Below are 23,904 nucleotides of genomic sequence, written 5' to 3'. Positions count from 1 at the left end.
AAATAAAAAAAGAGTAGTATCCTATTCCCAATTAGAATCAGTCAATCTAAGCACATACCTGGGAATAACAATTTGTAAGGATATGTCATTGGATGATGACACACACTCAGTCATAGTTCAGGGAAGTGACAAGAGTTCGATTCATTGGCAGCATACTGGGAAAATGCAGTCAGTCTACATATCAGACTGCTCACATATCATTTATGTGGCCTGTCTGAGATTATTGGTCAATACAGCTCAGGATAGACCTGTTTCTAGTAAGCCATGTGTCCTAATATAACCAATTGAACAAATAATTTATGCAAATCACAGTATATTTTGGGTATGTTTACCATATTTATTACAGAAAATATAGACAAAATTACAAATGTGGCACTAATAAACTTAAAATCAGGGGTATAGTAATATATATGTATACACTTTTTTCACAGGATATGTATATTTAAATACTCAGGGCACTAAATTATATTAAAATATTCACAAAAATTGATTCAGAAATATTGCAAATTTACATATGGCTTTAATAAGATGGAACTGCCTGGATAACATCACATATGTAACTGTGCCAAGATGATTCACATCGAAATGAAAAATATGTTATTGGTAGCCTGGTTACCAAGTTAACTTTACTGTGAGCACGGGTGTCTTTACAGTATAAACAATTTATTTGCAATGCAATAACAATTTTTGTATAATTACGTCCATTTACATATAACGTACATCAGAAATAAGACATGATTTTTATATATTGTTGTGTACTGTAGAGAAAAACTGTTAAATAGTGTAACTTTTTTAGCTTTTCAATGAAAAATAACTTTTCAATCAGTTCAGTGCAATTCCACTGCCAGGCAAATGGATATCATGTGCCTTATTCATACTGTGTGTCATTTATAAATCACATTATGAATTTGTATATCTAAAAACAAAGATGATGTGACTTACCAAATGAAAGCGCTGGCACGTCGATAGACACACAAACAAACACAAACATACACACAAAATTCAAGCTTTCGCAACAAACTGTTGCCTCATCAGGAAAGAGGGAAGGAGAGGGAAAGACAAAAGGATATGGGTTTTAAGGGAGAGGGTAAGGAGTCATTCCAATCCCAGGAGCGGAAAGACTTACCTTAGGGGGAAAAAAGGACGGGTATACACTCGCACACACACACACACACATATCCATCCACACATATATTTGGTCTGTATATGTGTGGATGGATATGTGTGTGTGTGTGCGCGAGTGTATACCCGTCCTTTTTTCCCCCTAAGGTAAGTCTTTCCACTCCCTGGATTGGAATGACTCCTTACCCTCTCCCTTAAAACCCATATCCTTTCGTCTTTCCCTCTCCTTCCCTCTTTCCTGATGAGGCAACAGGTTGTTGTGAAAGCTTGAATTTTGTGTGTATGTTTGTGTTTGTTTGTTTGTGTGTCTATCGACGTGCCAGCGCTTTCGTTTGGTAAGTCACATCATCTTTGTTTTTAGATATATTTTTCCCATGTGGAATGTTTCCCTCTATTAATTCATAACATTATGAATTTGGTTAGAAATCAACAAAAATTGTTTAAGTTACATACTGATACGTGCAAAATTATTTGTAGAATCCAAATTTATGTTTTTCTTTGAGAAATAAGGCACACACTGCACGGAACCTGACAGTGATACTCAAATATTCTCCTATTTTCCAGTCTAAATAATTCAACAACTTTTACATATTTATATAAACTAGGCATTGTATCAATGTCAGCAACAACAGGGCTGTAACTATGATTTATAAAATTATTTAAAAATAAGTTCAGCAGCTCTAGTCTGTGTTAAAGCACAGTGGAACACAATACTAGTTATTGTTTGCATTCAAGACTGCATGCACTCACACTACTGGGCTGTTAGCACCAGACCTAGTTATCCTAAAGCTTCGCATGTGCATACTTGTCTCATACCATCTGGGCTGAAATTGTTCCTGTCATGCATGCAAAATACTAGTGCTCTAAGTCAGTCATCACAGCATTTTAGACATATTCTGTTATGGTTTATTTTACAACTTCTTGTTGGAGGATCTTCCAGATGACTCAGTTGAAGAGTATAGGCCCAGTTTTATTCCAAGCTCTTTTGGCTGCCATGAACCTGCTCTTGTTGGAAATGGGCTGAACTTTGCTGATTTTGTAGGACTGTCAGCCTGGTGTACGGACTTAATTGGAGGGAAAGAAACACCTGTCTCCTTAAGTTTTGATGGAGAGAATACTGGAGAAGTGGCTTTTGGGGACTTACTTTTAGTAGATGAAAAAGAAATAGACAGATCTGTTGACGTTCGTCTTCTCAAGGGGTCTTTTTTCCTATGCCTTGGTGCACTGTCATATTGTGTGTGCTGTATTTCACCTGCTTCATTTACAGAAAGCATACTGAAAGATTTGTACAAAGGTGAAGTTTTGTATCTCATTTTACCATCTTCAGAAGAATCAAAAGATGAACTTCCCTTAGAGAAATGTAAAGACACTGGACGCTCAAGACTTGAAGTTTTCCTAACAGGTGATGTGTACCTGCGGAAAGGGGATGGAGGTGGTGAAACAAAATCTTTCTTAAGTTTGGATCGACTACCTTGTAGTGACCCTGATGACGATGATCGATTTAGCATCTCTGTAACAGTAGGAGACAATGGTCGACTTTCTTTCCCACTTCTGTGTGAAGTTTCATCTTCCTTGGTTTCTGACAGTGAATGTGTTAATACTGGCTGAAATTCTAACTCCGACTCTATGGAAGCAAGTTTTCTTTGGGTTGATTCAAGAGGTTGCTGATGTTTCTCAGTGATGCAGCTGGACATGCTTCTACTTTCTTGCTGTGACGAGAAACTGGAGTGTATGTCTGATACTTGCACAGGATGCTTCAGATCTAGAACTGAACTTTTAGGACTAAATGAGGCTGTTACAGGGGTTTCTTTCACAGCAAAACTTCGTGTATATGAAAACTGTTCAAAGTGTTTTCTCGGTAAAGCTTCAGATGTTGACACCTGTGTAGGCTCTTCAATAGGGCAGTCTACTGCGGATATTGTTGGAACATATTTCCTCCCTATATTGCTGTAATGGGGATCTTGGGAATCACCCTCTGACAAAGGCCGAGGTAGCTTTTCATCACGAAATCCTGTTTTATCGAGAGATGAAGAATGAACAATTATAGGCCTAAAACTACGTTCTGAACTTGAATGATCATCTTTAAGCATGTGTGAAGCACACGATTTAATTAGTTTTTGGCTGTCAATGGAACTCTCATCACTTGTAGAGGAAATGTTCCACAGCCCCCAAAAACTGGAATGATCTTCACTCTCCACAGTGGATGACTTTACTTTGAAATCTGTTGAACTGTCACTTGCTTTTGAAGTTGTGTCAGGAAAACTCATAGACATGGTACTGTTCTCCTCACCAGTGTAGAATAGTTTATCTTCTTTTTGAGATGTGGGTATTTCATCAGAGGCAAGTATAGAAGAAGGGAAAGAAAATGAAAAACTTTTTCCTCTCCATGTTTCCTTGTCAAATGTTGTTGCCTCAGTATTTTGTGGGAAAATCTTGGAATTTATGTCATCAAGAGCAGTTGGATTAACTGTGCTGTCAGAACTGTAAGAGGCACTAATCGGGACAGACGAGATGAAATGCACTGAGCTTTGTTTGGTCTGTTTATCATTGTGGAAACTAGTCATGACATCTACAGGTTGAGATTCAGTTTTAGACACTGCAGAAACAGTTACAGGAATTGGAACTTTGTGCTCATCTGTTAAGGTATGATGTTCCTGAAATGAGTCATTCACTATAGTTTTTGACAGTATACTTTCACTCAGCTTTTTACACTCGGCACTTAGAAAAAATGGTACATTTTCAGTACTTGTTGATGATGGCACTGATGGTGCCTTCACAGAATCTGAGTCATCTTCTGACACACCATTTGTACCATTTGAACCTTCTTCTGAAAACTTACTTGCACGTCTCATTTGACACTGCAGTATTCTCTGAAGAATTTCAGAGTTTTCTTGTATGATTTTTAATGCTCGTTCACTGTTACGACGCCCTGAGTGCATCTTGTGGTCTATCTCCAGAAGTTCAGACATTTGCAGGTAATCACTATCACCTTCAGTCCCTGGAGCTTTGCTTAATGCTTTGTCATGCAGCCCGTGAAGTCTCTGATTGAACTCCAGAATGACTGACATGTCTTCATAATCAACACTTCTTTCTTTTTCACTAGGTTCAAGAATATATTTAGAATCACTTGCTGAGGTATCTTTTGAAGAAATAATGTCTTTATCTATGGATTGCGTAACAATAGAAGGAACTGTACTAGTTTCTGGAAAGATTTGTTCCATGTCTGTACTTAAATTTTCAGTCTTTTTTGTTTCCAATATCACAGATGAAAAAATATTGTCGCCTGTGGCTGTCGTTACATACCGCTCTGACTCCTTAATACTATGCATCCTTGAAGATGAAATATCCAGTTCTTGGTTTTCAGATGCCTCGTGTGAAATCTGAATGATACTTGGAAGGATTTCAACATTAGAGGTATCTTGGAAGTTTTCCTTGATGTCTTGTGAAATTATTGTTTTATCACTTTCTGACTCAGGTACTTTTAATATGTCTGAATTTATTAAGTTCCTTTCTAAAAATGTAACAGTCTCTAAACTGTGAAAATACTTGTTGCTTCCATTTATGGTGACTGATTTTTCACTTTTAACACTATCTTGCACCGTTACCTTTACCATTAAGTCATCTCCATCAGTAGCAACTGGAAGTACACTCTGCAGGTGTCCAGTTTCTGTTGATACTGTCAGCTGACTCTCAGTTTTTGTGTGTATCACACCACCATTCTCCAACTTTTTCTGTTCTGCTTGGATTTTCAGTTCCTCCATTGGAAAGACACTTACAACCTCTTCTGGAATTTCTGGCACAATTTCTTCTTCCACAGGAGATATGAGGTTTTTCTGTGTGCTGATAGGGGATGGGGCTTTCTCACTCAGTGGTGACTGCATACTCTTGGGGCTCCTCGTTGATCCATCTTTCTTGCATGGAAGTGGCACAGAAAGAGAATGACCAGACACATAGGATGACGCTTCACTGAGACTGGTTGCTTCCTCTGAATCAAAGTCACTCAGCCTATCAGGTTCATCACATAGTTCTGTAGATGAACTGCTGTCACTTTCTTTGTCATCTTCCAGATCTCTCGACACCTGAGGAATGTCAGCTTCTGCCTCAGTGTCACGACTCTTTTCATCTGCAATAAACATGAGCACATTAAAATCAATGCAATACCCACCAGTAGGAATTTAAAAGGCCTTTACAGGAAAAAGCAGCAACATATATAACTATAAATCAGCAGGCATGAATGCATCAAGATATCAGTATTGTGATAGTCTAAACAAAAATTGTTTGTTGATGTACTAGAGCTATGTGGAATTATTGATTTATTTCAGTTCCTACAGGATATATAGGAAAAACATTAACCTTTAGTTATGAAAATATTTTTCGCCACCTTTTTAAGTGTGGAAGTTTTGTAAGATATGCTTTTAATAAGTGTGGCTGAAGGCATACGTTTTTCCTTTATATTTTATGAGTGTAAACCAGTCATAGCCACTGTAGAAATGTCACCTACAGAAACAGCTACTTCCATTCTTACAAAGTAGTTGTAAGTGAACTAAACTGTAAAGGCATATTACGGATATTTTTGGTAACCTGATATAGCTTTATGACAGTACAAACAATAACACATCAGTGCAAAAATTTTCATGTTTTGGCATTAAGAATACATATCTTTCTTGGGCAGATTATTTATTGGGTAAAAAGGAACAGATGATTGTGATAGAGAAGAAAATGTGCAATTTTACAAGGTGTACAACTTTGCTTCCACCGTTTTTTCCCCAACATTTGAGGCTTTAATGAAACAAATTGGTTACATGTGTATCATTCAAAGTATTTTCCATCGCCGGATGCTACTTTCTCCCATCTTTTGGGCAGTGTATGAATCCCATCTCAAAAAAATTGTTCATCTTTTGAAGTGATCCATGAATCGATCCAATTTGTGGCTTCTACATGAGATCAGAAGTGTTGGTCAGCCAGGCCATGCGCCATTGATCTAAACAGGTGATAGTCAGATGGAGCAATGCCTGGAGAATACGGTGGGTGGGGTAGGACTTCCCATTTTAATGTTTCCAAGTACGTTTTGACCTCTTTTGCAATGTACGGTCAAGCATTGTCATGCTGCAAAATCACTTTATCATGTCTCTCACTGTATTTCAGCTGTTTGTCTTTCAGTGCTCTGCTGAAACACATTAATTGCATTCAATAACAACTACCTGTGATTGTTTCACTTGGTTTCAACACCTCATAGTACACGATGCCGAGCTGGTCCCACCAAACGCAGAGCGTGATCTTGGAGCCATGAATATTCGGTTTGGCTGTCAATGTGGAAGCATGGCCAGGATATCCCCATGATTTTTTGCATTTAGTGTTATCATAATGAACCCATTTTTTGTCCCTGATCACAATGCGACACAGAAATCCCTTCCGTTTTTGCAACTGTTCACAAACACACAAACGCTGTTCAACGTCTCTTGGTTTCAGTTCAAACAGGAGCCAAGTTCCTTCTTTCTGAACCATGCCCATAGCCTTAAGACTTTCTGAAATGGCTTGCTGTGTCACTCCCACTGATCGTGCCAATTCTTCTTGAGTTTGACGCAAATCTTCACTCAGCAGTGTCTCCAATTCTGCATCTTTGAAAACATTCTCTCTTCCACCGCTATGCCAATCTATGACATTAAAAGCACCATTCTTGAAGTGTTGAAACCACTCCCAATATGTTCTTTCACTAATAGTGTCCTTACCATATGTACTTGAGAGCATTCAATGAGACCCAGCTGCTGTTTTCTTCATATTGAAACAAAATAATAACACCCTCCGCAAATGACAAGAATTAGGCTCGTAAACTGACATTTTCAATCAAGAACAACTTTATGATGCAGACACAAATCAACTAATGTTTGAATGAGGTTATGGTAACTGAGTTCCAAGCTAACTACCTGATATCTGCAGTCTGTTTCCTTTGACTGCTACTTACCGTTGTTGCCACCTATCGGCAAACAGCGGAAGCAAAGTTGTACACCTTGTAACACTAAATTTGTAGTGGAGAAACATTAAAATTTATCATAGTCTTGTTCTGGAAATTCACAGAATTTACCTCCAACGCTATATGATGAGCAGAAATGGCACTGTGTGTGTGTGTGTGTGTGTGTGTGTGTGTGTGTGTATTACAGAAGCTGGCAAAGCTTTAATGTTTATTGGTTATCCTATTTCATATTCATTGTTTGTCTTTTTCATGTGTGGTACTTCTGTACAATATTTTTTAAGTTCCTTTCATAACTGATACTATTCATTGCCATTAAATGTGGGCAGAAAGGGAATATCTAACAAACATTTAAATATCTAAAAATAAAGATGCTGTAACTTACCAAACAAAAGTGTTGGTATGTTGATAGGAGACAAAAAAAAAACACTCAAACACACACATAAATTCAAGCTTTCGCAACCCACGGTTGCTTCATCAGGAAAGAGGGAAGGAGTAGGAAAGACAAAAGGATGTGGGTTTTAAGGGAGAGGGTAAGGAGTCATTCCAATCCCGGGAGCGGAAAGACTCACACACACACACACACACACACACGCACACACACACACACACACACACACACACACACACACACGAGGGGTGGCAACTTGAAATTAGCGGAGGTTGAGGCCAGGTGGATAACGGGAAGAGAGGATATATTGAAGGGCAAGTTCCCATCTCCGGAGTTCTGATAGGTTGGTATCAGTGGGAAGTATCCAGATAACCCGGACAGTGTAACACTGTGCCAAGATGTGCTGGCCGTGCACCAAGGCATGTTTAGCCACAGGGTGAGCCTCATTACCAACAAACACTGTCTGCCTGTGTCCGTTCATGCAAATGGACAGTTTGTTGCTGGTCATTCCCACATAGAACGCTTCACAGTGTAGGCATGTCAGTTGGTAGATCACGTGGGTGCTTTCACACGTGGCTCTGCCTTTGATCGTGTACAACTTCCGGGTTACAGGACAAGTAGGTGGTGGTGGGAGGGTGCATGGGACAGGTCTTACACCGGGGGTGGTTACAAGGGTAGGAGCCAGAGGGTAGGGAAGGTGGTTTGGGGATTTCATAGGGATGAACCACGAGGTTACGGAGGTTAGGTGGATGGTGGAAAGACACTCTTGGTGGAGTGGAGAGGATTTAAGGAAGTCGTATCCCTGCTGGAGAGCCACATTCAGAGTCTGATCCAGTCCCGGAAAGTATCCTGTCACAAGTGGGGCACTTTTGGGGTTCTTCTGTGGGAGGTTCTGGGTTTGAGGGGATGAGGATGTGGCTCTAGCTATTTGTTTCTGTACCAGGTCGGGAGGGTAGTTGCGGGATGCAAAAGCTGTTTTCAGGTTATTGGTGTAATGGTTCAGGGATTTAGGACTGGAGCAGATTCGTTTGCCATGAAGACCTAAGCTGTAGGGAAGCGACCGTTTGATATGGAATGGTTGGCAGCTGTCAAAATGGAGGTACTGTTGCTTGTTGGTGGGTTTGATGTGGACGGATGTGTGAAGCTGGCCATTGGACAGATGGAGGTCAATGTCAAGGAAGTGGCATGGGATTTGGAGTAGGACCAGGTGAATCTGACGGAACCAAAGGAGTTGAGGTAGGAGAGGAAATTCTGGAGTTCTTCACTGTGAGTCCAGATCATGAAGATGTCATCAATAAATCTGTACCAAACTTTGGGTTGGCAGGCTTGGGTAACCAAGAAGGCTTCCTCTAAGCAACCCATAAATAGGTTGGCGTACGAGGGGGCCATCCTGGTACCCATGGCTGTTTCCTTCAATTGTTGGTATGTCTGGCCTTCAAAAGTGAAGAAGTTGTGGGTTAGGATGAAGCTGGCTAAGGTAATGAGGAAAGAGGTTTTAGGTAGGGTAGCAGGTGATCGGCGTGAAAGGAAGTGCTCCATTGCAGCAAGGCCCTGGACGTGCGGGATATTTGTGTATAAGGAAGTGGCATCAATGGTTACAAGGATGGTTTCCGGGGATAACAGATTGGGTAAGGATTCCAGGCATTCGGGGGGAAGTGGTTGGTGTCTTTGATGAAGAATGGGAGACTGCATGTAATGGGTTGAAGGTGTTGATCTACGTAGGCAGAGATACGTTCTGTGGGGGCTTGGTAACCAGCTACAATGGGGTAGCCGGGATGATTGGGTTTGTGAATTTTAGGAAGTAGGTAGAAGGTAGGGGTGTGGGGTGTCGATGGGGTCAGGAGGTTGATGGAGTCAGGTGAAAGGTTTTGTAGGGGGCCTAAGGTTCTGAGGATTCCTTGAAGCTCTGCCTGGACATCAGGAATGGGATTACCTTGGCAAACTTTGTATATAGTGTTGTCTGAAAGCTGACGCAGTCCCTCAGCCACATACTCCCGACGATCAAGTACCACGGTCGTGGAACCCTTGTCAGCCGGAAGAATAACGATGGATCGGTCAGCCTTCAGATCACGGATAGCCTGGGCTTCAACTGTGGTGATGCTGGGAGTAGGATTAAGGTTTTTCAAGGAGGATTGAGAGGCAAGGCTGGAAGTGAGAAATTCCTGGAAGGTTTGGAGAGGATGATTTTGAGGAAGAGGAGGTGGGTCCCACTGTGACAGAGGACGGAACTGTTCCAGGCAGGGTTCAGTTTGGATAGTGTCTTGGGGAGCTGGATCATTAGGAGTAGGATTAGGATTATTTTCATTTGTGGCAAAGTGATATTTCCAGCAGAGAGTACGAGTGTAGGACAGTAAATCTTTGACAAGGGCTGTTTGGTTGAATCTGGGAGTAGGGCTGAAGGTGAGGCCTTTGGATAGGACAGAGGTTTCGGATTGGGAGAGAGGTTTGGAGGAAAGGTTAACTACTGAATTGGGGTGTTGTGGTTCCAGATTGCATTGATTAGAATTTTGAGGTTTTGGGGGGAGTGGAGCTGGAAGTGGGAGATTGAGTAGATGGGAGAGACTGGGTCTGCGTGCAATGAGAGGAGGTTGAGGTTTGTTGGAAAGGGTGTGGAGGGTGAGTGAGTTGCCTTTCCAGAGGTGGGAAACCAGGACATTGGATAGTTTTTTGAGGTGGAGGGTGGCATGCTGTCCTAATTTGCAGTTTGCCTGTAGGAGGATGCTGTGAACAGCTGGTGTGGATGTGGGAGAGGAAAGATTGAGGACTTTTATTAGGGATAGGAGTTGACGGGTGTGTTCATTGACTGAGTTGATGTGTAGGTGAAGGATTAGGTGGGTGAGGGCTATGGATTGTTCAGTTTGGAACTGGTATAGGGATTGATGGAAAGAAGGGTAACAGCCAGAGATGGGAACTTTAAGTGTGAGGCCTTTGTGGGTAATGACAAATGACAGACAAGCCTGAGTAAATAAAATATGGGAGCGTAATCTGGCTAGGGCGAAGGCATGTTTGCAGAGGGAATGTAAATAAAACTTAATGGGGTCATTGTGGGGATGTCATGAGGGTGACATGGTATTAGAAGGTGGAAAGTGTAACATGAGGCTGAAATGAAAATAAAAATAAAAATATATGGGGAGAGATAAAGGTGAACTAGAAAGCAACTGGAGATCTAGTGTGAAAAAAGTCGAAAAAGTGTTGGTTAAAGCTGAGCTATGTTGATCCTGTAGTGAACTTAGGTTGGTAAACAATGATGTGCACAAAGGTTAGGTGGTTGTGTTGCCTCCAAAACACGTTAAAGGGTGCGGAAATTCGGGAAAATTTCAAAAAAACTGCGTGAAGTTTTATTTTTTTGCACAAATTGATAGCTGGAGTGTAACTCTAAGCACTGTGGAGAAAGGTCTCACATATACCCACTGGAACATGATTTTGCTGGCTGCTGATTATCTTGAAAGATGCAGAATGGGTATATCTAGCACAGTTGTTTCCTTTCTGCAAAGTGAAGATGTCCTTTCTGCATCTTGTAGTTCAACTGCATAGCAGACTCTCCATTCATAATGTCACAGTGCTGAGAAGAGTATGTGGACAATTCAGATGATATTCTAACTTTTAAGAAATGATGGCCCAGGCACTATAAAATGTTGTGTCTATTAGATGAGAAAGCAGGAAGAGGTATTCCTAAGGAAAATAAAATTACTTTACAGTTTTCTAAGCTGAAGTGTATCAAATATAAATCAGATATAAAAGGTACGATTGTTGCTTTTACGTATAATGATGAACTAGCCAAGCACACATTTTCTCTTAAGTGCTACAATATGTCTCTGAGTCTACCTCATGAGGAAGCATAAATCACTTGTAGTGTTCCAAAAATGATAAAAAAAGTGAAGCAGCTGCAAAAACATGCACAACATATTCCTTCAGGATACAGAAAGTTTTACGAGACCCTTTTCAAATATCCACACCATATGCAGGAAACTAGGACAACGAATGAGAAGAAAAACTGCCGGTAACTACTCTAGTCATATGTTTCTCTGAAGATTATTATTAATTTTGTTCACTTCCTAATACAGTCATGTGAAATGCTATTATAAAAGCTTTTTCTGACAGTTTATTGTTTATGTCATTAATTTTTTAAACTTTCTATAATTGTAAAACTCACACTTTGCAAAAAAGGCTTATGTATAATACATACAATGCACAATAATGGGATGGTACATCACACGTCAGAGTAATTTTCCTGTCAGTATTGTGACAAAACATGATTGCAAATCTGCAGAAAAGTTTCATGTGCAAGCTTTGTGTTTCAAACTATCTACAAAGTACTTGTGTCTACTGAAAACTTTCAGTATTATTACAAATATCCTTTCTGCAACTTGTAGTTCATGTATAAACTAGACCTTGAACCAGAGCACATTTCAAAGTAAAGCACCTGGTGAGGAAGCCTGTTATCATTCATGTGGCAAACATATCCCAATCATCTCAGCTGATTTCTGACAACAGTGGCACCAATACTGTCAACATGCACTCTTTGTAGCAGCTGGATGCTGGTGAGGTTAATACTTTTGCATGATTTTCAAAAGAAACCTAAGTTTCTACTCACTGTAAATATTTGAGCCCCAAGCTTGTGATGTCTCAGTTTTATAGTTGTTAATAATGTCTTACACACCATGTTTTATGGTGCACAGTCCATCTCTCCTACTAAAGATGTTAAATGGAAGTATTTTAAAGGCTGAATCAACTGCACAAATCCTTTTCTCCACATCTGGTTCATAGGTCCCATGCTTACAAATGATACAACCTAGGTATGAAAACTAACCTATGCACTCATATGCTATATTTCAGATGCATATGATGCAGTCAGGTAGGAAAATAAGTGTCAGTGCTGGAAAGCTTATCTCTGGTGCAGGTAGTTAATAGTGGACTCATATCATTACATTGCATCAGTCATAGTCAATGGAAACCATAAAGAATTGTCTCTGGGATGTTGAAGGACATCAAAGATTCACCTTTAATTTAATTTATTTTAAATGTGTTACAATATAATGTTTATAATGAATTAACATTAGAGAATATTGATGTGTTACAGTGATAATGCTAATTATAAAATAATCTAAAACATTAACATTCAAGGGTTACTTTGAAGATATTCTTCAATGGAACAGAAGGAGCTGCCCAACAGAAATGTCTTTAGTTCACTCTTGAATTTCACCACATTGTCTATATGAAATTTAATATTCTGTGATAGGTTGTTGAAAACATCAGCTTATGCATTTCTGTAGTGGTTTACTGTCTCTTGCATCACTGCTGTTTTGGGGGGCTTGGAAAATATTCAGAGACATTATGTGAATACAACAGCATCCAGTCATGTCCATCACAAATAACTTAAACTAAGGCATATAAAGAATCTCAATTCAGTGCTGCCCACAGAGCAGGTTTTGAGACTGAACCAAATTATTTTCCAGGTTAAAGAAGGCTTAAGAGAGAGATTGTTGCAAATGTCTGCATATTTCTTGGGGTTGTTCTACAGAGAATGTCATTTGCATTGTTGCATACAATACAATAGCCTCCAATACAATCGTCTCATGTTACCAACTGAAAATTAGCAGGGTGTCCGTGGTATTTTGGGAAGCACATTATCTCCTCCTACCTCCTGACAAAATCACATTTTGTTTTAATTCTTATACTGAGCAAATTTTCTTCACCAGAGGATGGAAGGTAAAATACATCTGCCATAAACAGATTGTAATACAGTCACATGCAATTTTCATTCTTATGCTGAGCAATTTTCTTCACTAGAAGATGGAAGGCAAAATTTATCAATCCTAGACAGCTTATAATATTTTACTTGATTAAAATCTTTTTTTCTGAATATGAAATTCAACTAAAGATCACGAAAGTGTAGTAAGGAGATTAGATTTGCAAAACACTGTGATGTAAGCAAATTAAGATGGGATTGTTAAAATAGTTGTCACATCAAGACTGTCAAAGTATTGTTATTTTATAACAAAAGTAATTAGAACTGAATATTTAACAAAGAAAGGACGATGCACATTGTTTATTGTGGCTGCAATTGCATGTCTTATTATTATTATTTCCGGCCTTGGCACAATAGTTTGGTTTCATTTGTCACTTCATTGAAACTTGTTGACTGAAAATATGACACAAACAATGAATGTGAAGAAAACCTGAAGACTTTTCAACATTGTCTGGTACTGAAACTAAACAATTTATGTAATAATAAGATGCTCACTTCCAACATTGCATATGGTGCAAGCAACTTTTTGCAACTGCAGCAAAATAAAATAAAATAAAATGGAAAGCTTTTTTACTCAATATATTATGTAATTTGATGATAACGGTAAAAATTTTAGGGAGCAGCATTTCAAAATAAAGACTATGTTATCTGAAATGTTGCAGACATCATGTGAATTGGACACAAGCTCTACATCTACATCCATACACTGCAAACCACTCTGAAATGTATGGCAGAGGGTACTCCTCATTATACTACACATCAGGGTTTCTCCTTGTTCCATTCAAGGACGAGGTGTGGGAAGAATGACCACTTAAATGACTCTCCATAATAAGTTTCATCTCATGTTTGTGTTTGCCAGAGGAACAATATATAATATATTGGTGTCTGTAATATATTACAAGAGTCATCACTTAATGTTGCTTCTTGAAACTTTGCAGGTTTTTGCAGGATAGCTGACATCTGTCGTTAAGTGTCTGAGAGTTCATCACTTCTGAGATGCTCCCCCATGAGTCAAGCAAACCTATGAATGCTCGTTCTGCCTTTTGTTGTATATATTCACTGTTGTCATGCCTGTGGTTCTCAGTCTTATGACTTATTTGATGCACTCTCATGGTCCTGTTCAAGGCTTCTATAATAATTTATTATATCACAATTACTTGGATATATAAAAATATTCACAGAACTAGTTTCAGCAAGTAGTTTCCATCTTAAGATGTGCTCAACTTACTAAAAAGCTTCATACAGATATACAACGGTTGAATTAAATGTAATGTCTCCATCATCGTTAATTGCGTTTGGATGGGAATATTTTAACAAATCAAACACAGAAATAATCCTCAGATATGATCTTTAATTACCAATATTCACTTTTCCACATAATCACCAGTCAATTGGATACATTTCTGACAATGATCAACAAGTTTTCTGAAGCCATCACAGAAGAAGTCAACACTGTTTCCGCAACCACAGTCTCACAGTTCTCTCAACATCTTCATCAGAAGAATAATGATGTCCCCACAGATCATCTTTCATTATCTGGAACAAATGGAAGTCAGACGGTGCTAAATGTGGACTGTATGGAGGATGCGATAAGGTGGTGAGATTCAGTCTCCGAAGTTCTGCTGCAGTGGCACATGTAGTGTGTGGTTTGGCATTCTAATGCTGCAGGAAAACATTTCCCTTTTCCTTTTGGACCCTTGTTAGCCGACATTCCAGAGTTCGCAGCGTTGTGATGTAATGCTCTGAATTTATTGTTGTTCCACAATCAAGGAAATCAACATGGATAACACCATCTGTGTCCCAGAACACTGTGGCCATCAATTTTCCAGCTGAGGGCTGCATCTTGAATTTCTTTTTCTGGGGCAGTCTTTGTTTCGATATTCCATAGACTGACATTTCATCTCCAGGTTGTAATGGTGTACCCACGTTTTGTCTCCTGTCACAGTTGAATGGAGAAAGGCATCACCTTCACTCTCGTAATGTGAGAGGAGTTCCTGGCAAATTTCAAGTCTGTGTGCTTTCATTCCACGAGTCAGCATCCGGGGTACCCATCATGCACAGATCTTCCAATAGCCAAGCAAAGCAATAATGTGACCCACATGTTCTTGTGAATTACTGATTGTGCTTGCAATTTCTCTCTGAGTGATATGACGATCATCCTGAATCAAAAATGTCAACATTTAGCATTGCTTGCTTAGCATTGCTCGGTGGTTGCTGTCACAGGACATCCAAGTCCTAGTCTGTCACACGGGTCAGATGTTCCCGCCTCAACATCTTTAAACTTACTCACCCAATGACACGCTGTACTCACATCAACACAATCACCATAAACTGCTTTCATTCTCTGATGAATCTTCTTTGGGGTGACACCTTTTGCTGTCAAGAATTCAAGGACTGCACGTTGCTTAAATCGATTGACCAACCGTCTGCGCAGAGTTCCATACTTTACACTGTAACAACACAACTGTTCAATGCTAAGGCTTCCTGCCAACTGGAGCTGTAGAGAAGAGGCTAAAAAGCAAGCCAGTACCTGCCACATACCAATGCTGCCATCTGTTGAAGATTTAAAAAGTTGGTGGCATTACTTTTCAGTCAACCCTCGTACAAACAAATGTAGGTAGGCACTTTTAATGTCATGATGTTTAATATATTGGAATGAATGTACATAATATCATCACATAATAAAAAGACTGAAATTAGAATAACACCGTGCACTTTTATATAGGGATATGGGAAGAAGGAGCTACAGGAAAATAGGAGGAAGGAGTAAGAGGGGGAGGGGAAAGAACATAAGTGAAGTGGGCAGACGGCAGTGTACATAGCATTTGACTGTTTACTGTAGCCAATCATGTAAAATTGGTAATTTATTATACAGACATTGACTGAGGTCACATGCTTCCACTTAACAATTTGTCAATTAGAAAAAAATTCAAGGTCTTGACTCTTTCCTCCATTACCAAACATGATTCCTTGGTGCCTCAGTCCTGTCAACTAATCCCTTCTTTCAGTCCAGTTGAATCATAAATTTTTTTCTCCAAAATTTGATTCAGTACCTCCTCATCAGTCGTGCAATCTGCCTATCTAATCGTCAGCATTCAGCTGTAGTGCCAAATTTCAATAGCTTCTATTCTCACTTTGTCTGAATTTATCGTTCATATCTCACTTCTGTACAAGGCTACATTGCAGAACAATGAATAAATGTATAAAATTTGTATTTGATGTTAGCAAATTTTTCTTGTTCAGAAATGATTTTCTTCTATTGCCATTCTGTGTTGTACATCCACTCTACTGTTGCCATCTTCATTTATTTTGCTGCCCACATAACACGACTCATTTACTACTTTTAGTGTCATTTCTGAATATAATTCCTTCAGCATTACATGATTTAATTCAACTACATTCCATTAGCCTTATTATACTTTTGCTGATGTTCATCTTAACAACCTCTGTTCAAGATACTATCGTACACTCTATTGAACTGGTGTCCTAGGTCCTTTGCTTTATGTGACAGAATTACAATGTCATTGGCAGACTGAATTTTGAATTGTGGTTTATTTGTCTCATAATGTACATAATCTAAATCATTTGATTCAGGTGCAGGACACATGTCAAATAGTGGTAAAATTTCACCATAAATAAAGAACAGCTGATGTTAACAAACAGTATCATAGTAATAACATGATTTTGTGATATATATACAAAATAAAATCTAACACTTAATTACCTCTTGTTCAAATTATCATTTCATCCTCTATGAATTCTTCTGCTAAATAGTAGCATTTCTCTCACCGAGTCTGCTGTACCCTCATTTTTAAAATTTCTGGCTTTATATTAAATATGCTTTTGCTCATTAACCTGTACATTGTCATTTCCTTGTACTGTGGAGTCCGTACATATAATTTCAACTGCGGAGTGGGTAGTATAAAATTATTTTTATTTTTTGTGCTATATGCATGGTTAAATGATTCTTCTCCAATAATTTTTGTCTCCTGTGTTGGAAGATTATAATTTCATAAATGTATATGGAGGGAAAGTAAGGATTTGTAGTTTCCAAAATAACGGGCGACGAGACTGTGCTTGCTGCGCAGGACACAGGTACCAGACAATTTTCTTTTTTAGTTTCAGTATTCGAGATACACTACTTGAACTTCCTCAAAAAATTATCCCATATCTAATGAAAGATTCAAAATAACTATGATAATCAATTTTGCATGTACTCAAGTCACTGGAATTTGCTGCAAAACTGCTGAGTTTATTGGATAGTAAGTCAATATGTGTACTCCAGCTTAAGCTCTTGTCCACATTTAGTCCCACGAATTTGATCTTGTCAACTTCTTTCATAGGTTGATTGTCATGTTGTATTTTAAGTTGCACACATTTTGAATGTTTGGTTTTGAAATGTACCATATGCATTTTTGCAATGTCCAGTTTCAACCCATTTGACTGGAACCAGTTTTCTAAGGTATCCAGTGTGCTTACGATGGAGCTCGGAATTTTTTCTGCATCATCATCTTAAGTTAAAACAGAAGTATCAGCTGCAAACAGAGCTGATGGCTAATTCATATTTACGGGTAAGTCATTTACACAAAATAGGAACAGGATTGGCCCCAAAATGGAGCCTTAAGGTACACCTTGTGATATTGTACTCCATTTAGAATAATAATTCACTGTATCTGAGTCGATAGTTACCCTTTGTTTTATGTTGTGTAAGTATAATGTTAGCCAATTTAAAGCATTGTGCTTAATCCCATATCTGTCTAATTTGTAGATAAGAAAGTCATGGTTCATGGAGTCAAATGCTTTTGTGAGATCACAGAAGAAACGTGCAACTTTACTCCTCTGATACAATGATTTGCCTATCTTTTCAATAAAGTTATTCATTGCATCCAGAGTGTTTTTCCTGGTTAAAATCCAAATGGATTACTTATAATTATATCATTTTTTTACAATAAAGTTTTTCATCTGGTTTGCAGCTACTTTCTCTAATACTTTTGGCACGACTGGAGGAACAGAAATAGGCCAATAGTTTTTTCCCATGTCTTCCATTGACCCTTTCTTGATCAGATGTCTGACTTCGGAATACTTTGAAACATCGGGAAAGCATCCCTGTTCAACTGACTGGTTGAATATTTTAGTTAGGGGAGGTGCTATTATGCCATACACTGTTTTAATAACTTTAGTGGGTATCCCACTCTACCCAGTACAGTTTTTATTTTTTAATGATAAAATAAGATTTTCCACATCCTTTACTATGAAGAATTCATTTAAACACTCTGATACTTGAGCTGGGTTTACAATAAAGCTATCATCTACTTAAATCATAGATAATTCATTACTACTAACCCTAACACCTAACTCTGATTTGATTTGCCAACAGACTACACTGCTTTTGTTTTACTTTTATGTTGTACAATGAACTTCTTGTTTGCCATTTGTTTGGGTGCTTTCACAATATTAAAAAAAGAAAAATATAGCTTTCTAATGATGCACATACTCAGTAAACTGCCTGTTTTTATTATATTTCAGTTCATTGTGGAGTTTCCTCTTTCCGGTACTAGAATTTTTATACCCTTGATTACCCATTTAGGTTTATTAGTTATCTTGTTGCATGTGTTGATAAGTAGAAAAGTTTCATTAAATACTTCAAAAAAGCTACATAAAAATTGTTAAAGTTACTATTACTCAAAATACAGCTGCTGTAAGGCGATTCTACATCTCTTATCTTATTTCTAAATGTAACCGATTTTTTTTTCATTGAACTTCTTTTTCATATGACTTTTGTTACATGAACTTTCATTCTTAATTTTTGGTAGTTCAATGAATAATGCAGAGTGGTTTGAGATTCTTAAATCCATGCAAAATTTATAAACATCTTGTTAGAATATTATCAATACAGGTAGGTGACTGTGCATTTAATCCAGTGGGTTGCATGAAGTTTTATTTTGAAGCCAAAGTTTTTTATTAAGTCAGTGAATTTGGACATGTCATTGCTTTCAACTATGATATTAATATTGAAGACAGCAGCTATTACTATCTTTTTTCCTTTTTTCTTTACTGAGTTTTTCAAGCAAGTAACTAAATTTCACCAGGAAAGCTTCAACTGTAGCTTTCTCTGGGATTTTAGAAATAGAAACTACTATGACATTTAGATCCCTTAACTCAATATAGCAGCTTTCAAATATACACTCTTCATTCAAATGATTAAAATCATTTCTTATTTCATATTTTATATCAGAATGAGTAAGTACGCAAGAGCCTACATGTGATTTCTCTTGCCTACAAAAGCTGTTGGCTAATTTGAAATTTTTAGTTTTATTAAGAATTTTAATATTATCAGATGTAAGACGATGTTCATTAAGGCAAATAACTTTCATATTTCCACATTCAGATAGAATAATTTGTATTTCATCCACTTTATGACTTTTGTCTGAAAGTCAGCACTTAGACCATTTATATTCCAGTGCATTATGTAGGGACATTTTTTTCTATTTATAGTCTAAAGCATACTTTTTCTTGGGTACCATTTTGGTCTTGCTATGTTCGTTACCAAACTCTGTTTCTCATCCTCATCATTTCTTACAAGTTTACCCTATTTTGCAGAATTTTACATGTATCAGTGAACATTTCACTAAAAATTTTGGATACTAACCTCTTTAAATGCAGACTGTCTCTACCCAAACATTTATTGCCCAAGAATTTATTCAGATTTATGAACAGAAGAACTGGATCATTACAGTTTTCATTTAAATCAAAACCTCAATGTTTTTATTTCTTCTCTGTGAAAATTAGCTCCTTTTCCAAAGTTCTCCTTGGTTTCCTTTACTGCTTGCTCAATATGTAGATTGCATAACATGGGGAGAAATGACAACATTGTCTCACTCACTTCTCAAATACTACTTCCCTTTCAAGCCCTTTGACTCACGTAACTACTGTCTGTTTTCTATACAAGTTGTGAATCACCTTTCAATCCCTGTGTTTTATCCCCACTATATGTTCACAATTTCAAAGCACTGACTTCAGTCAGTGTAGCCTAAAGCTTCTTCTAAATTCACAAATGTTATAACACAGGTTTGACCATCTTCAGTCTAATCTTTTAAAATGAGCTGTAGGGTTAGAATTGTTTTGTATCTTCTTGATTTCTGCAGAAGCCAAACTAATGCTCCCCAAGGTAGGGTTCTGCAGTTTGTCTATTCTTCAGTAAAAAATTCATGCCTGTATTTTGCAAGCATGGCTTGTTAAAGTCATGGTTCTTTAATATTCACACTTATCAGCATCTCCTTCCTTTGTAAATGAAATTATTACATTCTTCTTTATGGCTAAGGATATTTTGCCTGTGTCATACATCATGTATACTAGGGGCAGAGTTTTGTCATGATTTTGTCTCCCAAGTGTCTCAATAATTCTGAGGGAGTGTCATCTAGTCCAGGTACCTTTGTTTCAGCTAAGACCTTTCAGTGTTCTGTCAAATTCTTCTCACAGTATGATATCATCAATCTTGTCTTCATCTACTTTCCCTTCTCATCCTATAATATTATATTAAAGTTCATATCTTTCATAGTAATATGTTCATCTTCCATCTGTTAATTCTATTTGGTATGGGCCCCTTACAGTTGAGAAATATTCTAGGAGGATCACACATTTTGTATGCAATTTTCTTTGTAGATTGACTTAAGTTTCCCAGTAACCTATTAATCAACTGAAGGCTGTCACCTGCTTTACCTACTGTTTATCCAATGTGATCTTTTCATTTCATATCACTCAAGCTTGCTACACCAAGTATTTGTATGAATTGATTGATCCCATCTGTGACCCCTGATGTTGTTATCATAGGATACTACATTTGTATGTTTTGTGAACTGCATAACTTATTTCAGACAGTACATCATTATAGATACTGTGACTGCATAAGCACTGATAGATCTGAGATTACTATTAGCCTTGTCTGCCAGGACATTAATATACAACATCAGTGCCAATACACTTCTCTGGGGCATGCCTGAAGTTACTTCTAAATTCGTTGATGTCCCCCACCCATGATAACATGCTGTATTCTCTTTACAAAGAAGTCCTCAATCCAGTCACAACTACCAACTGAGTGACCTAAGCATGACTCACGCCCAATCCTCACAGCTTTACTTCTGCCAGTATCTTGTCTCATAACTTCCAAACTTTACAGAAGCTCTCCTGCTAGCACTTGCCCATGAAAGGCAAATGTCCCGAGTTTGAGTCTCGGTCCGGCACACAGTTTTAATCTGCCAGGAAGTTTCACACTGGTACTGTCTCCAGGCACTAAGACCTGACTTCAGTCATGTGCGTGCAAGTCTTTGTGTGATGTGGGACAGTTCTATTTCTGAGGAAGGCCTTTGTCCGAAAGCTTAAATATTTCTTTCTAGTATTCTTTTCTATTGTGCCTGTCTGCAGCTTAGTGTATCCTCTATGTGGTGAATAGTAATCTATCTTTTCCATATTGCAGTCACAAATTTGATACCACTAATATTTGTAAATAAGCTTTTGTGTGATCTGAGCCAAATGATTTTTGGAAACCAAAAAATACTACATCTACCTGACTGCCTTGAACTATGGCTTTCAGAGTGTCATGTGAAGAAAGTAAAGTTACATTTTGCATAACTTCCAAATCAGTGCTAGCTGGCACAGAGAAGGTCATCCTGTTCAAGATACAGCATTATGTTTTACATCAGAATATGTTCTATCTTTTATGGATCACTTCTGCTCCCCTCCTTGTTGATAGGTGTGAGCTGTGGTTTCTTTCAATATCTGGCCAAAGTTTTTTGTTTGAGCAATCTGCCATATGTTAAGATTAACAGGTGGGCAAAGTCAGCCTAAATTCTGTGTAAAATCTGACATGTATTCCATTAGATCCTGGAGCTCTGTTCAGTTGTAGCAATTCAGCTGTTTTTCAATGCCAATGACACTGCTATCTATATCACTCATATCTGCAGTGGTGGAAAAATTAAACTGTGGCAGTACTCATAGACTTTCCTACATAAATGAACATCTGAAAACTAGGTTCAGCATTTATGTTTTTACTTTGTTACCCTCAATTTCATTTCTTATGTCATCCACGAGCATCTTGACACTAGATTTCACGCCAGTGACAGCTTTTCTATATGACCAGAATTTATTTGGGTTTTGTGAGAGATAGTTCAACAAGATACTGCTAGAGTAATGACTGAAGGCTTCACATATTCCACTTTTGAGAGTGAAACACATTTCATTTAGCATCTTTCTATCAATAGCCCTATGCTTCGTTTTACACCTACTGTGTAGTAATTCTTTACAGACACTATATACCCTGTAGAGTCCCTTCCAGCATCAATTACTCTACAAATTACATATCTGTCCACTTTGTCAACTAACTGTCTAAAAGTGAGGCACTATTCCTCTACATGTGCTTGTCATGAACTAAATGTTTCTATTTATTCCTTATGACATGACACTACTGCCTCTTTCTCTCTGTCCATTTTTCTGAACATATAAAGCTTTCAACTAATTTTAGTTGTCCTTTGTAATATACTAATTTCATAAAAAATGGCATCTTTATAACTACCCATTGTCTTCAGCAGTGGCAGTCGAAGACTTCTAGCACAGGAAGTTGCCCTCATTCTGCCAAAGGACTTGTCAAAGGGAACAGAGGAGTGGATAGAGGTTCAGGGCACTCTCTGGCCCTTAAGGCAGGAAGCTGCCCCAAAAAGGCGGAAGAACGAGCAATGATCAGTGGCATGAGGATGTAGAAGGCAATGAGAATCATTCCCTTAAAGTCACATAATGTGTATCCACAGGACATGTGACCTGTAATTGGAAAAATGTCATCATGATCTCTCCATTGGCATAACGATTTTGGACTAGTGTCCCATTCATACCTCCAGAAAGGGGCTGCCTGGGGGAGAGTGACCATGAGAAAAAGACTGAACATCCAATTAAAGGATAACATTCAACAAATCAGGGTGTGGAGTGTCAGAAGTTTGAACACAGTAGGGAAGCTAGAAAATCTGAAAAGGAAAATTCTAAGGCTCAATTTAGATAAAGTGTGAGTCAATGAAGTGAAGTGGAAAGAAGACAATGATTCCTGGTTAGATGAGTAAATATGACATGAGGAATATCAACAGCAGCAGAAAATGGTATAACAGGAGTAGCATTTACTAGGAATAGGAAGATAAGCTGGCTGCAGTAGCCGAGCGGTTCTAGGCACTTCAGTCTGGAACTACGCAGCTGCTACGGTCACAGGTTCGAATCCTGCCTCGGGCATGGATGTGTGTGATATCCTTAGGTTAGTTAGGTTTAGGTAGTTCTAAGTCTAGGGGACTGATGACCTCAGATGTTAAGTCCCTTGGTGCTTAGAGCAATTTGAACCATTTGAATAGGAAGATAGGGCAGAGAGTGAGTTATCACGAACAGTTCAATAACAAGGTGGTTCTAATCAGAATCAACAGCAAAATAGCACCAAAAACAATAGCTTGCAACACTACAAGCATAAGATGAAGAGACAGACGAAGTGTATGAGGCTGTTGAACGAGTAATTCAGTACATAAAGGGAGATGAAAATCTAACAGTCATGGGAGACTGGAATGCGGTTGAAGGGGAAGGAGTAGAAGAAGCGTTACAGGAGAATATGGTAGTGGGAATGAAAAAGAAGAAAGGCTAACTGAGTTCTAC

General features: G+C 38.2%; 1 protein-coding gene across 1 annotated transcript in view; it reads right to left on the bottom strand.

The window, feature by feature from the left end:
* Positions 1–1,362: 1,362 nt before the first annotated feature.
* LOC126458427 (uncharacterized) overlaps positions 1,363–23,904 on the bottom strand; it is a 255,352-nt gene continuing 232,810 nt past the window's right edge. Inside the window, exon 10 of the mRNA XM_050095509.1 lies at positions 1,363–5,245. Coding sequence (XP_049951466.1) covers positions 2,034–5,245 — 3,212 coding nt within the window. The 3' untranslated portion in view covers positions 1,363–2,033. The remainder of the gene's footprint in view (positions 5,246–23,904) is intronic.

Source organism: Schistocerca serialis, chromosome 1 (assembly GCF_023864345.2).
Source record: "Schistocerca serialis cubense isolate TAMUIC-IGC-003099 chromosome 1, iqSchSeri2.2, whole genome shotgun sequence".
Lineage (NCBI taxonomy): Eukaryota > Metazoa > Arthropoda > Insecta > Orthoptera > Acrididae > Schistocerca > Schistocerca serialis.
The sequence above is the reverse complement of the archived record's forward strand: the minus strand, read 5'-3'. Positions and strand labels throughout refer to the sequence as shown.